We start from the raw sequence: 18,034 nt of genomic DNA, 5'->3' as shown, positions 1-18,034 counted from the left end.
CAGCTGGATGGACTGAAGCTTCATTTATCTTGCCACTGACCTCCTTACATTTGAGATATTACACGTTGAATTACTTTGCCTTAATAACCTGTCTTACTGAATACACTTTCTTAGGGTTGCCCAGTTTGGTGATTTTTTTTTCCTTTATGTCTTAATTATGTTACATGTTATTTTTTTTTCACTTTCTCTTAGTACTTGTGTACATATCTTCTCTCCTGCCAAAGTCATAAGTTTCTTAAGGGCATAATATAGCTCTTTTCCATCATTGTATTTCTCATCATTCCAAGCACAATGCTTTGTACACAGTATTCAGCAAGTATTTATTTATTATTACTGTTCTAGCGGCCTTCATTAAACAATCACCTTTATTCTATATGAGAATGTGCTTATAATTGACTTTTCATTGGTTTGCTTTATTCTGACTCTGACATCACGACATAAAACAGTCAAAGACGTCTCTGTTCCACGAAAACCAAATTCCCCTCAATCTCACCTGAAGCTCACTAGAATCAAGATTTCCCGGAAAGAATTTTGGACAAGGATTCAAAAGACTTGGACACTGTTTCTCTGTCACTAACTTGCTGTGTGACTTCAGGCTATTAGCATACCTCTCTGTATCTCACACCCCTCATCTCTCAATGGGGAATAAGCTGTCCTACAGATTTCACAGGTGTGTTTGATCAGATGAGACTCTAGCGAAAGAGCTTTGAAAATGAACCCTGTGAAGGCATAGGTAGTATTGTTATTAATGATCTCCTGATGAGGTGTGAACGCTCTTTAAAACTTCATTTAAATTCTAGGCATTTTTAAAAATTTTTTTCTACTAGATAAAGGACTTGTCTTTATTGCTATTGTGTGATTAAAAAAAAAAAAAAACAACTCTGTTCTAACAGTCTCCATGAACACTGCTTTAAATTGGCCTTTGATGTTGTATTCATTTTCGCTAGCAACACTAATTTCCTAAGCTATTATTTTCTTCAAAGGAAGGCCTTTTTTTTTTTTTTTTTTTTTTTTTAATGACATCTGTTTTGAGATCCTATTAGTAGCAGGCTTCAGATTTTGTTTTCTCACTTCTATATTTGTGAAAGAAATTCTGGATTTCTTTCCATCAACAGTTATTGCAAGAAGGCTGAGTAGTAACCTGTCAAAGCAACATTGAAGTCTTTTACCTTTTGTTTTCTCAGGGTTGTAATTTAATTGATGTTAGCATTCTCTGTGGATATATTCACCTACAGAAATTGGATCTTTCAGCAAATAAAATTGTAGGTATGTAATTGTCATTCTAGATCACTGAATTATCTGAAAAATTTAAATGTTGACGTATGTAATATGGTTTGATAATACCAAACTTGATATAAGTAATTTGTATATCAATTTACATATTATCCCTTTGTTTTCCATGCAAAAAAGGCACTGATAACTGATGAGAGAGAAAAAGGCACAGATTTGCAATATTATAATGTCGCTGAGGTGCAGTCAATGATACTTAAGAGCATGAGATGGAATGTTGGCTTTATTTTTTCCTTTTAAGAGATCGATCATTCCTTCTTCAATACTCCCTGAATATTTAATGATTTCTTTTCTTCTGTTAGTTACTCAGTGTAGATGAATTAGTCTGTTTTTTTCTTTAATGGATTTTCTTTATTTTGCTTTTGCATTGTATTACATTCTTTATTTTGCCTTTAAAAAATCTTATTTAAATTTTTAATTAAAAAAATTTTTTTTGAGACAGAGGCTCACTCTGTCACCCAGGCTGGAGTGCAGTGGCACAATCACAGCTCACTGCAACCTCCACCTCCCAGGTTCAGGTGATTCTCTTGCCTCAGCCTCCAGAGTAGCTGGGATTTCAGGTGCATACCACCATACCTGGCTAATTTTTTGTATTTTTAGTAGAGACAGGGTTTTGCCATGTTGGCCAGGCTGGTCTTGAACTCCTGACCTCAAGTATCTACCTGCCTCAGCCTCCCAAAGTGCTGGGATTACAAGCATGAGCCACCTCACCCAGCCATCTTATTTTATTTTTGAGACAGGTTCTTGCTCCGTCACTGAGGCCGGAGTGCAGTGATCTGATCATGGCTTACTGCATCTTTGACATCCTGGGCTCAATTGATTCTCCCACCTCAGCCTCCTGAGTAGCTAGCACTACAGACATGCCACCATGCCTAACTTTTTATATTTATTGTAGACATGGGGTTTCCCCATGTTGCCCAGGCTGGTCTCGAACTCCTGGGCTCAAGCGATCTGCCTGCCTTGGCCTCCCAAAGTGCTGAGATTACAGGTGTGAGCCACTGTGCCCGGGCCTACATTTTGTATTTTAAATCTGTTAGCTCTTTTATCCTTGTTATTGAGCACCAGGGATTCACAAATACATATTTTTCATTCTTTTTTTGCTGTCTTTATTTAGTTGATCCTTTCAACTCTAACTCCACCATTTGTAGTTCAATGTAATATATTTGTTATGACACCTTGTTCACATTTAATGAAATTAGTCCTACCACTGTCAAATTTTCTTCAAAGCTTGATCCTCGTTTCTAATTTTCTGATCCTATTTGAAGTTGACAGTGTACAGTTTTTTTCTTTAAATTTCTAAGGAAGTAAGCAAATCATTACTTCTGACCTGCTTTCTTCGCCGATAATCTTTCTGCTTGCTTCTTTTGCCTGCCTTTTTTATGACATGTAAATGTTGCTGATATGTCTTCTGTTTGATTTTGTTTTTTCCCCTCTTCGAAGACTCATTAAAGTCCACTTTCTAATGATTAAGAAATATTCTAGCCCGTTTTCATTCTTAAAATGCTAGTGTTTTTGAAATTATTTTCTAGTTTTAAAGCTTTATTATGGAAATTACAAATAGGTACACAAATAGAATATTGAATGAATATTTGGTTTCAACAATGATCACCCCATCTATACCTCCCTGCCCGCCTTCCCCAGGGTTATTTTAAAGCAAATCTCTGATGATTATCATTGGAAGGCCTTTTCTAGCGTTTCTGGCAGGAGCACCTGGCCTACTCCACACCTCTGAGGTTGTTTTCATGGGCTCGGTAGGAAACGGCTGAGAGGTGGGAGGCCTTGCCAATGCTCAGTGCTGACAACAAACAGGAGCAAGGGAGCCCAGAGTTAGGCTCTAAGCGCTCCTCTTCAGCCGGATCAGTACTCATTAACCTTGGACAGCGCATTTCATTAGTTCATCAACTATTGAAAGCCTCCTGTGCGTAAGGTACAGCGTCTTTTTCTTTTTGTGATGACTGCCCCGCTGGTATCCTGCTATAGGCCGAACTTCAGACTGCATCCGAATCACCTGGGGTTCCTGATAACACAGATTTCTGAGCCCCACTCTCGGGGTTTCTGATTCGGTAGGTTTGGGGAGGGGCCTGGGAATTTGCATTTCAAATAAGCCCCTGGATGAGGCTGATGGCGCTGGTCCCAGACCACACGCCGAGAACCAGAGTTGGAGACACGAGGAGCTCCTGCCCTCTGGTGGGCAAGGTGGTCACTGCACTGATGGGGACAACAGGCCAGCTCAAGTCAAAAGGTCCCAGGAACTTTTTCGTGATATGAAAACATTAGTTATCTACAGTATACGAAATCACCGTCTCTTTGTCTCTAGCCAAGCACTAGCTGCTGCTTCTGCTTCAAGAAGGATCTCCATATGTATATAAATCTCCATTTACCTGCCCACAGAAAGATCATCTTTCAGGAGGGTCTGGGGGTCCCGCAGAAATTAGTAGAGTTAAGACCGCTACTGACAGACATGTAGCCGAGCTCAGCGTCGACAAATAGATACCAACTGGAAAGCAATTACAGTTTCTCCTTAGGTTTCCTCGAAGAGTTCTTCCTGGATTTTCTGATTCATTTCCACCAGTGTTAATGTCTCAAATTATTGTCTCTCCTAGTACTATTTACGTTTAGTAATGAAGGGCATGGTTTCGTCCAGAGAAATAACATAGAAATTGGAAGGGAATTTCTGGCTTCAGTGACTCTTGAGAAGGGAAGATATCAGGAAGCCCCTTACACACAGCACGTCCCACCCACCTCAGGGCAGGGATCCAGCTGCTGCAGCCTGGCTTCCTTCCCCAGGTCTGCATGTGTCTGTGCCACCTGGAGAAAGGTAGATGCACTTTGTTTGGCTTTGGGTGAGGAGGCTCCATTCTCCGTCTAGAGGCCATCCCCCAGGGGGCTGTGATAGCACATACTATGATCTAGAATGAGGAGAGAGAGGGAAATGCTAGTATTGTTGCCATTTTCAGGTGGAAAAAGGACTTACTGGTGGAGACTAGGGCTATAACCCTTCCTGATTCCTTCCCTAATTCATTCTGCTACCTCTATGTCTGCTATAAAGTCACAAAGAAAGGTAAAACAATAGTTCATTTAAAAAAAATCTTTTATATGTAATTTCATTAGCAGTATCCTTTATTAGCACAGTAGTCCCTTACTTAGTATTCAAGATTGAAAGTCTGTGCTTGGGATAAATGCAAAACTCAGATGTATGTTTGATCCAGTCCGGAGTCAAGAGCAAGTAACGGCAATGAGTTACATCACTTCAGATACTTAATTCGATCTAGTGCTAAGTCCAACTGAAACAAAATTTAATTTGCAACAAAGAGAGTTTCCTAATTGTGGCATTTCCACTGTTTATGAAAAGATCTGATTTAGTTATTTAGGGGCTAATTATCAAGAGGATTATCTAAGGCATTTGCTTCTCATCCTTTTCTCAAAGGCTGGCAAGTTCTGTAGCATTTCATTGTTAGCGGGAGAATGAGCATACACGTGGAAGAGGCTGCAGACATTGGTTACTTGGCTGCCCCCAAAATAAAGGAGACGGGTTGGCCACCCCCCTGGGGAAGAGGATTAAATGATTGAGTCATCGAGAGTTTTCCACATTTTTTTGTATGTTTTGCATGCTCCCGATTTTATTTCTTTCATTCATATGGAATAATTAAGATGTCCTTGCAACTATTATAATTTTAAAATATTGAGGTCATATATGCTGTTTTTAGTGCCTTTGTCTTGTTATTTTCCTGGCTCACCTTATTCTGTATCTATTTTTCCCCCAGATTTATCTTGTGTGAGTTGTATGCCTTATCTCCTAGAACTTAATGCTTCTCAAAATAATTTGACTACATTCTTCAATTTCAAGCCACCCAAAAACCTCAAGGTAGACTTTATGAATACATTAATTATACATGTTAAGGGGTTTGCAAAAGTGCATTAAATGAGCAAAATAACACTCAAATAGAGAATTCAGAGAGAATAAGATACAGAAGTAAGTAATGTAAGCGTCAGAAATGAAATACAAAAGAAGGTTTGTGTAACATTTATTTTGGAAAAGGGAGATGGTCTGTAAATGCATAGGTTTTTAGGAAGCTTTCTTCGAACCTAGTGTTCAAACCAAAGAACTTTGCTCTGGTCTTTTCTTCCTTCATTTGAACAGTAGTTATTATTGCATTTTTTTTTGTTAGTTATAGCTGAATACTTTTTTTATTTTTTTTTTTTGGAGACAGAGTTTCGTTTTGGTTGCCCAGGTTAGAGTGCAGTGGCTTGATCCCCACTCACTGCAATGTCCACCTCCTGGGTTCAAGCAATTCTCTTGCCTTAGCCTCCCAAGTAGCTGGGATTACAGGCACCCGCCACCCTGCCTGGCTTTTTTTTTTTTAATTTTTAGTAGAGATGGGGTTTTTGCCATGTTGACCAGGCTGGTCTCAAGCTTCTCGCCTCAAGTGATCCTCCTGCCTCAGCCTCCCAAAGTGCTGGGATTACAAGCATGAGCCACTGCGCCTGGTGACAGAACAATTTTTAAAAAATATTCCTTGGTACATTTTATTTATTTAAAGAAATGCATTGTATTGTGTATATTTGAAATGCACAGCATGTTATGGGACATAGAGCAGAAACACTTTATCTGAAAAATTTTGTATCTGAATAATCTATAAAAATGTCCTAGGCTCAAAGTTTGCCCTTTTACTTATCCAACTTTATTTTTTAAGAAAATAATGTTTTCAGATCTCCACTCCTTCTCTGCACTTGCCTTTGCATTTCTGAAGCAGAAATAAACTACCTGTGAACAGTGGTGGATGGCACAGTTCGCCACGTGCTAGAGCAGTCTCTTGCTTAAATACATGCCCAGATCACCTGTGTTTCTTGAGAAATGGGAATTCTGACCTATTGGGTCTGGGGTAGGGTTTGAGCCTGTGATTGCTAAACACCTTCCAGATGACATCATGCCACTGATCCATGGTAAGGAGGTAAGGCTTAGGTGTTGGACTTTTTTTTTTTTTCTTTTTTTGGAGACAGGCTGGAGGGCTGGGGTGCAGTGGCACAGTCTTGTCTCACCACAACCTCAGCTTCTTGGGCTCAAGTGATCCTCTCACCTCAGCCTGAGTAGCTGGGACTACAGGCACATGCCAAAACACTTGGCTAATTTTTTGGTATTTTCTTTTTTGTAGAGATGGGATTTCACCATGTAGCCCAGGCTGATCTTGAACTCCTGGACTCAAATGATCCACCTGCCTCAGCCTCCCAAAGTGCTAGGACTACAGGTGTGAGCCTCCGCACCTGTCCCGGACTTTTTAAGAGACCATCAGGTGGATCTAATATGCCGACAAATTTAGAAACAGTCGCCCTGGGTTTTGTGATCAGTGTTGTTGTATTGGACTCAAAAATTAAAAGTTATTTTAAGAAATGGACATCAACTATTGCTAAAGTCTTATTTTATTTTAAAAACCAAATGAACTTAAATTCAAAATATCCTATGGAGATTTGCACAAATACGAAAATCTGTCTGAAGTCAAGAAACAGACATTCCCTTATACTGATGAGAGACCTTAATTTTCCATATTTCTTCTATTTTATATCATTCTGTTTTTATCAATAGCGCATTTTTTTTTCACTTTGAAATTATAGTTTTTGCCAGGGTGACATTCCTTTGTGCAAATAAGCGGCGCTGGGTGCCTGTTGTACTCAGTCCGGGGCTGCACGATCTTGAGGTTATCAGGAATTGAATTTGCAGAGCTGTTTTATTCTCCTTTTGCTGTTTCATTCGCCTTGCTGGAGCCACAGGCCAATCATTCATGGGAACAGCAAGACCCCTACCCCAGGAAAGACTTTTTCGGAGTTTCTCCCTTTTACTTCCCTTCCTTGAACTCTCGCAGACAGACCCCACAAACGAACAAAAACAAACCATAGACCCCATCTGTAAAGTTCTGAGCTCCTGGAGAATTACAGACAAATATATTGGTCATTTTAGAGAATTGTGAACCAAGTGCCAGGCTGCACCCCTGGGTGCTGCAAACCAGTGTAAGCTCTGTGTAGACCAGGGAAGGAATGATGGCAGCCTCCTGGTGTTTGTTTTCTTCTCCTTCTCCTTCTCCTTCTCCTTCTCCTTCTCCTTCTCCTTCTCCTTCTCCTTCTCCTTCTCCTTCTCCTTCTCCTTCTCCTTCTCCTTCTCCTTCTCCTTCTCCTTCTCCTTCTCCTTCTCCTTCTCCTTCTCCTTCTCCTTCTCCTTCTCCTTCTCCTCCTCCTCCTCCTCCTCCTCCTCCTCCTCCTCCTCCTCCTTCTCCTTCTCCTCCTCCTCCTCCTCCTCCTCCTCCTCCTCCTCCTCCTCCTCCTCTTCCTCCTCCTTCTTTCTTCTTTCTTCTTTCTTCTTTCTTCTTACCTTTTTTTTTTTTTTTTAAATGCAGTCTCACTCTTGTTGCCCAGGCAGGAATGAAATGGCAAGATCTCGGCTCACTGCAACCTCTGCCTCCCAGGTTCAAGCAATTCTGCCTCAGCCTCTCGAGTAGCTGGGATTATAGGCATGAGCCCACTACACCTGGCTAATTTTGTATTTTTAGTAGAGACAGGGTTTCAGCATGCTGGCCAGGCTGGTCTCGAACTCCTGACCTCAGGTGATCCACCACCCTTGGCCTGCCAAAGTGGTGGGATTACAGGTGTGAGCTGCTGCACCTGGCCTCAGGTGTTTTCAGTGTATTATTTAATCCTCCCAATAAAGCTGTGGGGCAGGCAGTACTGCCCTGATACTGAAGCATGAAAGGTTAAGTAACTAACTTCATCTTTGCTGGGAAGTAGCAGAACTGGGATTGAACCCACTGTCTGAGACCCCATAGCCCACATCTTTGCAGTAAGTCAGGCTCATGTACTATGCCCCACTCTCTTGAGAAGCTCCATTTCCTTTTCATTTAGTATCTATGAGTCTTGTACCACCAACTAGAGAGAACATGCATTTCCTAGAGCAGGGACTTGTACGTATACTCTTCTTTGTATTTATTAACATGCTTTTGCTCTTACTAGGTCAAAAATGTTAATTTGATTTGGTGACTACTTTTTCAAGCTCTAGGTTCCAATGGGAATCTGAACAAGGGCACAAACCCCTTTAAAAGGTGTCTTAGGAAACCTGGTCGGGTGCAGTGGCTCAGGGCCATAATCCCAGCACTTTGGGAGGTTGATGTGGGTGGATCACTTGAGGTTAAGGGTTCGAGACCAGCCATGGTCAACATGGTGAAACCCGGTCTCTACTAAAAATACAAACTTTAGCCTGGCGTGGTGGTGGGAGCCTATAGTCCCAGCTACTTGGGAGGCTGAGGTAGGAGAATCGCTTGAACTCGAAGGCAGAGGTTGCAGTGGGCCCAGAGTGAGCCACTGTACTCCAACCTGGGCAACAGAGTGAGACTCCATCTAAAAAAAAAAAAAGAAAAAGAAAGAAACCTAATACCATAGCTACATAGAGAGCATAGTATTGGCTTTTGCCCTGACTGAAATATAATTATACAGATGTCGTGCTATGACACCAGAATGAAAGGTGTTGATGAAAAAGTGTCAATGATAAGTAAACCCGTAAGTTTATTTGTAGTTCATTATTATTCTATAGAAGAAAAATATGAATGCTAAACTCCATTTACATCATGCCAAACTGACCTATTCCATAGCATGAATTTTACGTAGCTGCCATTTATATATGTATACATTTGGTGTTATGATTTTTTAAAGAACACTTTTATTTGCACATTTCTATTTCTTCATATGGTTTACTAATATTTCACTCAGTAGTTCTGTTGCTTGCTGTATTGTAATTGACTTCATCAGTCTTCTACTCTCGCCACTTGAGTCGTTTCTAATTAGTTTTTAGTATTTACTATATAAAGTTTTTAGTACTTAAAGGGTTTAGTATTTAATATGTTGCTAGAATAATCTCAATAAATTTGGGGATGAAATTACTATTTTAAAAGTAATGGAAAAATAAGAATAGTGCTTATTACATAATTGCTTGATGGTTTTCCAGAAAATTGTTATTATGTACTCAGCAAATTATGAATGCAGTGGTTACAAAACATGAGTTTTTCTTTCTTTAAAAATGTTTAAAAATCTTTTGCCAGTAGGTGAATAATTAAAGTTATTTAATATTGTCTTCTAGTCTTACATGTTTGGCTAGGAACAACAGATGTTGCGGAAAATGTTTTTCTACAGTAGTCAATTTTGAGAAAGAAGGTAAAGTTGAAGAGGCATTGCCTGGAGATGAATAAGAAAGACTATTCTGGCATTTAGAGAGTAGCATGGGACGCTATATCAACATAGAAATAGAAAAGGTGAAGGAATGAGAAACAAGCTATGCACAGAAATGAAGTGAATACAGTTTACTGGGCAGTAGAGAAAATGAAATGGTTGTAGGTGAGGGTGAAATTCAGGTAAATCCTGAAGGAAGGCCAAGAACATTTAAAATAGAAGCTAAAAGTGGAGAGCATGGATGCAGGAATTGAAAGTGTTTAGGTTATTGGGAGGTTTCTGTGCACCATGAAGAAGAGGCCTTCTAGTATCCCTCAAAGGGGACAGAAAAAGATCCCAGTGAGAAGGTGATTAAAGATAGGTGACTCTTTCAGCCTTAGCGTACTTTCAGTAATGAATTCTACCTCTGCGTTCAGAAATGCCTTCTTCTTATGCAGTTAATTATTGTAGTAAATATGAAAAATGAGCTATTAACATAACATCTTCTCTTTTTTTTGCCAGAAGGTGGATTTTTCCCACAACCAAATCTCTGAAATTTGTGATTTGTCGGCGTATCATGCTCTTACTAAACTAATTTTGGATGGTATCCTTTGAAAAGTAAAGGGGAAAAATTTTAAAATAATATAAGAATTAAAGGCTATATATTCAAGAATTGTACTAGATTACATGGGCTAGTACCAGATAAGCAATTTAATAGAGATGTGACTTATTTAAATGACTACGAATTGATATTCAGAAAATGAGGATAGATATTTTATTTAACAAGAAATGAAACTGTGAGTCAGAGCTTGCCAAGAGTATCTTAACCCTGAAAAGCCAGGTAAGATAGTCATTCTTCTGATAAATGTAGGCTTATTCTTATTCTAGAACCAGAGAAGAAGTTCTGTTTTAATTAACTCCTTTCTCAGTCGGGTGCATTGGCTCACACCTAGCACTTGGGGATGCTAAGGCAGGTGGATCACCTATGGTTAGGAGTTCAAGACCAGCCTGGCCAACATGGCAAAACCCTGCCTCTACTAAAAATACAAAAATTAGCCAGGTGTGGTGGGGCATGCCTGTAATCCCAGTTACTTGGGAGGCTGAGGCACAAGAACCACTTGAACCCGGGAGGCAGAGGTTGTAGTGAACCAAGATTGTACCACTGCACGTCAGCCTGGGTAATAGAGAGACTCTGTCTCAACAAAAATTTAAAAATTAACTTCTTTCTTCAAATTTACTGAAACTTGTGTCCTATCTTATATAAATTCAGTATTTGAAAGTCTAGATATGGTCACAAGGAAAATTAGTGATTATTTATTTTACAAAAGAGTTCATGTAAAGTTCCCTTTAAAAAGTAAGCCTTTCTAGTGTATTTTAAATATGCTTTCATTTAAAAAAAAAAAAAAAGCAAACAACTTTTGATTTGATTTGCAACATCCCTATTTCATGAGCCAGGCTCCCATGCAAGCAAATCACCTACTTTAAGTCAGTGAGCTCCAGCTTCTAGGAGCCTAAGGGGCTAATTGGAGATGTGTGAGTTTAATGAGCTTGAGTCTCTTCTTCGCACCAGAGACTGATGATTTCTGGGTGGTGGGGAGCCAGTACCTTCTCTTTCTCAGTAAGTATCTTTCTATTCACCTGAGGATTTGGGGGGACATAGTGGAGAATGAACTGATTGCTTTGGGTGCCTCATTCAGGGATGTGAAAACAGCTAGAACACTACATTTGTGATAAGGCTGAGACGAGGGACCACAGAGGGTACATTTTCTTGAAGACACATTTTGTAAAAGGAAAATCCTTTCTTCGTATATGATGGAAAGCTTAGAACATAGCACCGCTCCCTTTAGAACCTGTGTGTGAAAACAAGCAATTAGTGGACATTTAGATGGTGCCTAAATGAGCAAGTTTTCCTGATTATAGCCTAACAGAGAAATCAGAAAGTGACCCAAATAACATGTTTCGATGGCAAACTAAAAGCATACACATTAGCAGCATCTTTCTGTAGAACTTTACTTCATGCTTAACTATCATGTATTTTTTGTTTGCAAAGAGATAGCCTGACAGTCCAGAAGCTATCTGGCTCAGACGTCTGTTCATCTCAGGCTGTGTAGAGTGCTGCACAGGAAGACCACAGCAGTAGCATTGTCCGGAACTACATAGAAATGCAGATTCTCGGGTTTCATTGCAGACCTAAGAAATCAGAATCTGCATTTTAATAAGAAGCCCCAAAGCAATTTCAGTGCACATTAAAGCTTAAGAAACACTGGTTGGTCTGGAAGTAAGCAGCCCCTAAACTCCTGCAAGCCAGAAAGCAGCAGTTAGGGTACCCTGAATGAGGATGGTGACATGACAGTCTGGAGTTTGTTATGGAGATCTCTTGTCTCCCAGAAAAACATTCTATGTTTTGACATGGAATTGCCAAAGAAAACAACCCCACAGTATTTTGGACTCAAAATACGATTGAAAACATTTCTATCATGAGAGTCTTAATTTCTATATACATTTAGCTTTCCATGTAAAAACTAAAGTATTGTGATTTTGTAAATGTCAGATATCATGAAGAAAGGAAATAGGATTGTTTTCCTTGACATTAGATGTAGCAATTGAGTCTTATCACAAAAGTATAAAAAGCTGTAATTATTACATCAAAACCAATTGCAGTTCACAACATGGGCCTATACTTAGAGTGTAACATGGCACCATTTCTCACCTGTGTTTTAAAAAATGCAAAAACAAACTATCCTTCATTAACTATTAATGAAATAAACTACTTAGATCTCTTACAGTTTTGAAAAGATAGTAGGCTAGTTTTGAAACAGCATGAGATATACTTCTTTCTCTTTTGTTTAAGTATATCATATTATACATGATACAGGTAGTTGAAGTTTTACAAGTTTTTCTGGACAGCAGAAAGCAAAAATATATCTGAGATGATTATAAATTAATCTCTTGAGGAGAAGACAAATCACTAGATTATACTGGTTTTTGAAAATATTTAAACAGTTTGATTTAAAAGAGAATTTTAAAACAACTTTTATGCAGTACAGTTGAAAACTGGGATGAAATGCAAAAAAATTCCGAGAAAAATATGATGCATGAGTTTGGAAATAGAAACCCTGAGTAGTCCTATAACTATAAAAGTAATTTACTATATATTAAAATGAAGCTGAATTAAAATATTAAAAATCTTCCTACCCAAAAAAAGCCTAGACCCAAAATTTTCAAGAAGAGACCTTCCAATAGTCAGCAAATTCTTTCAAACACTAAAAGCAGAAGGCATGTTCTCAATTCATTTTAATGAGCTTTCTTTGATATCTAAACCAGCCAAGGAGCAATGAGGGAAAGGGAAAATGACAGGCTTATCTCACTCATGATGTAGCTGCAAAAGTCCTAAACAAAATATTAGTAACTGAATCTGATAGTGTATTAAAAAAGACCATGTATTAGCACCAAATTGAGTTTTTCTCAGGAATGTATGGATAATTTAATATTAGAAAATCTATAAACATCATTAACTACATTAATAGATTAAGGGAAATAAACCTAATGATCCAGAGATATAGAAACTCAACAGATATAGACAATTTAATAAAATTCAGCTCTCATTCACAATAAAGCCTCTCAGTAGTAGAGAATTTGCACAACTTCATAGAGCATATCTACAGAAATATTTGAAACACACTTTATCCTAATTGGGGCCATGTTCTAAGCTTTCTCCTTTAAAATGAGGAACAAGTTAGGATGTCTGCCATTGCCTCTTCAACCCATCATTATTTTGGAGGTCTTAGCCAACACCATAAACAAGATAAAGAAATTAAAGGTGTAAAAGTTGGTAAGGAGAACATAAAAGTCATTCTTTGCAAATGACATGTTTATCTATAGAGAATGTTAAAAACTTGCAATCAAATACTAGAAATAATAGAATTTTGAGAGTTCAACAATATGACTGGATATGACTTCAATAAAGAGAAATCAGTTGCATTTCTCTACACCAGAAGCAAGCAATTAGGAAAGAACTTTAAAGGGAAACACCATTTATAAGACCAACAAAAGCAAATCTTATTAAAGATGAGTAAGACCTGTGGTGGTGGGAGGGGCAAGTAAAAAAAACTTTATTTAAGAATGTTGAAGACCTAACTAAAGAGAAATATATCCCATGTCCCTGGAGAAGAAGATGGACAAAATACAAGATAAATAAATAAATAAATCAGAAGGCAAATAAACATATGAAGAGATATCAGAAAATCAATCAGAAGGCAAATAAACATATGAAGAGATATCAACCTCATTTGTATTCAGAGAAATGCAACTTAAGACCACATGAGATACTGTATTATATCCATTCAATTGACAAAATTTAAGAAATCTAAACATACCAAGTATTGAAAAACTTGTAGATCCAGAAGATCTTTTTATCTTGTTTGTGGGTATGAAATTCTTTCAACCACCATGGAAAACAATTTTACCGTGTCTTATAAATTTGAACATCCAAGTTCATTATGACCTAGTACTTTTATTCCTACACGTGGAAAGTTTAGCATACATGTAGTACCTGGAGCCTTATACTGAATGTTCATAGCAGTTACTGCTTGTAATAGTAAAAAATTAAAACAGCCCAAACACACGTTAATAAGAGAAAGTATAAGTTATGGTGTAGTCACACAATAGCATATCATACAGTATAGAAAATGAATGAAATATATCTACATGCATGTAAGAATGAATCTTAACAAATATAATTTAGGCATAGAATTAAAGGAAGAAGGGAAGAGGAAAGAGAAAACTGAGCATAGTTACTATCTCTGGGAAGGAGACACAGGGATTTGACAGGAGAGCTATGCACAGGTAGATATAAGTCGTTTATTTTCTACTGAATGGGCTTGGGGGTGGGGCACTAGTTTCAAGCGTGTTCATTATATTCTTAAAAGCCAATAAAATTAGTCAAGCATAGGTCAATGGTGAATCAAGTATTAAACTTAACCCAGTTCGATGTAAAAATTTAAAAACCTGAAAATTCTAAATTAATTTCTTTGAAAATAATTATTTAAAATAAAAACAAATCAGTTGAGCTAGTAATATTGACAGTGTAATTGTAGTAGATTATATCAGTATCTCAGAATGAATTGTTAACTATAAGATATCAATTTTTTATTTTATCTTATGCTATTATATCTTTCCATATGTGGATAATTGATGATTAATTGACAATCATCCTAAATTGTAATACAATAAAGTTTGCTGAGGTTAAGTAAATATATTTATTCTTTTTTTTTTTTTTTTTTTTTTTTTGAGATGGAGTTTCGCTCTTGTTACCCAGGCTGGAGTGCAATGGCGCGATCTTCTTAAGAAAGAGTATAGCTTATTCTTTACCTATAAACATTGACTAGTTGTTGATTAGAATTCATTTTATGAGGATAGAATAATAGAACTTAAAAATTCATAGAAATTTAATTCCAGACAGGATATTAGCAGTCATCTTGTGCTAATCACTATTTTATTTTATGGAAGAAGAGCCTGAGACTCCAGAAGGGTCAATAACTTGCCCCAGATTATTTAGTAAACAGTTGAACTGAGACTTCTGAATTCCACTGTTTTTCGCACATTGCAATTCATTGAGTAATTACAACTTTTGTCACAGAGGCATTTAAACTGTATGCAGGTTTCATTTCTTGGAGAGATTCACTCCTATAGTGAAGAGCATTTTTCACTGGTAAGGTGATATAGATCTTTCAGGATTGGTTTTGGTTAAAGCCATCATTGCAGCTTTCTCCACTAAGAGAACTGTGATGGATTTCCTACTATTTCTCAGTAACTGTTTTCTGTACACCTGAACCATATTTTATGATTGTAGACAAATGAATAACAACGAATACTGAACTAGTGAATAATTCATGTCAAGCATTCTGAACTGCTGACAGCATCGTCAAAATGTAAAAATATATTGTTGGGCTTTTCCCCAGTTGTAAAGTTAGGTTTCAGTGCCACGGGCTTCCTTCATTCAGTTTCTCCAAGGATCTACGATTTCACTTTAAAAGATTTATTCACAGAATCATAAAAGTTTAGAACTGAAATTCAGTATGATGATTTTGAGTTCTTTTGAGTTTTTTTCTACTGATGGCGGTCTTTTAAAATTAAAATATACCTAGGAGGATTAACCCAGCAAGCTAATTCATTGTAATGATTAGTGATTTATCAGATTAAGATTCTTCTTATCAGGAAATCCTAAGACCTATGAAAGAACATGAATAACATTAGGAGGAAGGGCAAGTAGCATTTTGTGAAGGTTCTTAAGAGAACGAGAGACTGGGGAGATAAAGATACTGAAGACCATCTATGAACTCAAAGCTCTCTATGGCCCAGGTCTGCATGTGGACTGTTGGCAGAGCCTCCTGGCACACATGAGGTGACTGTGGGAGGAAGTAGGGAAAAAAGCTGTTGTGTCACTGTAGTAACGTTCTCTTTACTCAGGAGCCTGATTAATTTAGAGTGCCTGAAATTCCTTGAAATTTAAAGGATAGTGAAAAGCTGAGATATAGGAGGAAACAATTTTTCTGGAATGAGCATATTTCTCAACAGAGATGTTCAGGCAACCCCTGCTCCTTAGCCCCAGTGCTGTTAGTGATGACAACAGTATCTGCAGAAACCATGGCTGTGATTGCAGTGAGGCATCTGAATTCCTCCTCCTTTCTGTCCTTGCAGTGTTAATTTCAGAAAACATGAATAGCTGTGGGAGTCCAAGCTAGAGGGTAAGCAGGAGGTACCAGGGCACTGTGGTTAGCCTCTAATGTCTTAAAAAATTTCTGTAGACACAATAAACAAGCTTTCCTTTTTTATATCTGATATCTCTTGATGATTTCGGGATTCCTGTTTTCTAGTTTTCTGATCCTTGCCTGCTTCCCATGAGAATACTTCCTGAGCCAGATACCCACAAGCACTGATTTTATTCTGCCATGATTCAGAATATCTTCATCTTGGTTGAGGGAGAGCTACCGGGATACTCTAGTACTCCTAAAATAGGACTTAAATGTGATTTCTGTCTCTGCTAAACTGAGACAGATGGCCAGTCAAAGTTTTCCTTGTATAGTTTTTGTTGCCAAGGATTGCCTGCTCCGAGGGTATTTTATTTTATACATACCTATGTGAGATAGTTTAATCTCCTGTTTGCTATATTTCGCATCATCTTTTGTTACAATCTTTATCTACAAAGATTTGGTCTTTGTTCTAGTTGCAGAATAATTATTTAAACAGCCCAGAGAAAACGGAACCAGAAAAGATAGAATTTGTAAGCGCAAACATCTATTTCTAGGGCTATTCTGGCAGGACGCTTTATGGAAACAGATTTGAAAATGCATATTGACCACAAACAGAGCTATACTTCAGTCCAAGGACTGAAACTGAAACCACTGAGGAAAACCTAAGAATTTCTGGTACATTTTATATTTTTGTTTAGTTTCCTTATTTACCTCTTTCTCTGGCCTAGGTATTTTCAGGCTTAATCCCAGGCTTGAGCTTTCCATTTCTATGCTATTGGGCAAGAGTTAAAGGTCTAGAGGTAGAGGACATGCTTCTTTGGCCTCGTGTGATATAATTTGGTAATGATAGCAATGCCTTGTAATTGTGAGGTGATTTATGGTTTTTCACTCATTCATACCCGTTTTCTGATTTTTTTTCCCATGACCTAACTTGCGGCCTTAATGGCCATCTGATATTATCCCCACTTTAAATGAAAAACCTGCCGAGTAGTAGAGTGGGGATAATTGCAAATAATTATGGAGGGAAAATGTTTTTTGTGATATTTATGACTTCTTCCTTCTTTTTTTAAAAAAAATTCTTTGTTTCTCTGATTAACGAAAGGAGATAGCTTGGAGATTAGAAGTTGACCAGGAGAGGCTTTGAGGAAGAAATGGTTTTGTCTAGAATATACACTAAGAAGTGGAATGGCTGTGACATATTTACAGTTATAATAGATATTACAAAATTGCCTCTAAAGTGGCTATATCATAATGAACTCTCTCAGTAGCATAAACGTATCTGTTATTTAAAACCTTTTACTTTAAAATGTTTGCCAAGCTGATGGGTGAAGAATGGCATCTTATCTTAATTTGCATTCTCCAGACTACAGGTGAGACGGAATGTCTTTTGATATGTTTATTAGCCACTTAGATTCACTCTTTTGGAAACTGCCTGGGCATATTAGTTGTCCATTTTTTACTGGGTCATCTTTTTTCTATTGATTTATTGTCATTTTTAATGTATTCTAGGTAGTAATCTTTTATCTGTTAATATGTATCGTGAACATGTTCTCCTAGCCTATCATTTTTACTTCTTTGTGTATTTAAAAAGTAAGAGTCAGAAAATAAATAGTAAGAAAATGAGTGTCAAATATGTCAAAAAAATACTTAAGATATTGATTTAATGTGAATATTAAAAAAAAAAATAAGAAAAACAAGTGGGATTTGGAGTTAAATCCTGAAGAATGGGTATGGTTTAGAAAGGAGTAGGAAAAAGAAAGTTCTTGGTGCATTCCAGAACTGTTGAGAGGACTGACCTGGTAGAAATA

At 37.6% G+C, this 18,034-nt stretch overlaps 1 protein-coding gene across 3 annotated transcripts in view; it reads left to right on the top strand.

The window, feature by feature from the left end:
* The window catches only part of LRGUK (leucine rich repeats and guanylate kinase domain containing), a 131,070-nt gene that overhangs the window by 11,897 nt on the left and 101,139 nt on the right, over nucleotides 1–18,034 (top strand). For all 3 annotated transcript variants that reach the window (XR_012512030.1, XM_003920982.4, XM_074379045.1), the window contains exons 3-5: nucleotides 1,185–1,266; nucleotides 5,055–5,155; nucleotides 9,997–10,078. Coding sequence is in view for 2 of the 3 variants with exons in the window: in XM_003920982.4 (XP_003921031.3) it covers nucleotides 1,185–1,266; nucleotides 5,055–5,155; nucleotides 9,997–10,078 (265 nt within the window). In the remaining variant the exon portion in view is untranslated. The remainder of the gene's footprint in view (nucleotides 1–1,184; nucleotides 1,267–5,054; nucleotides 5,156–9,996; nucleotides 10,079–18,034) is intronic.

Source organism: Saimiri boliviensis, chromosome 10 (assembly GCF_048565385.1).
Source record: "Saimiri boliviensis isolate mSaiBol1 chromosome 10, mSaiBol1.pri, whole genome shotgun sequence".
Classification (NCBI taxonomy): Eukaryota; Metazoa; Chordata; class Mammalia; order Primates; family Cebidae; genus Saimiri; species Saimiri boliviensis.
This window is presented reverse-complemented; position numbering and strand designations above follow the sequence as displayed.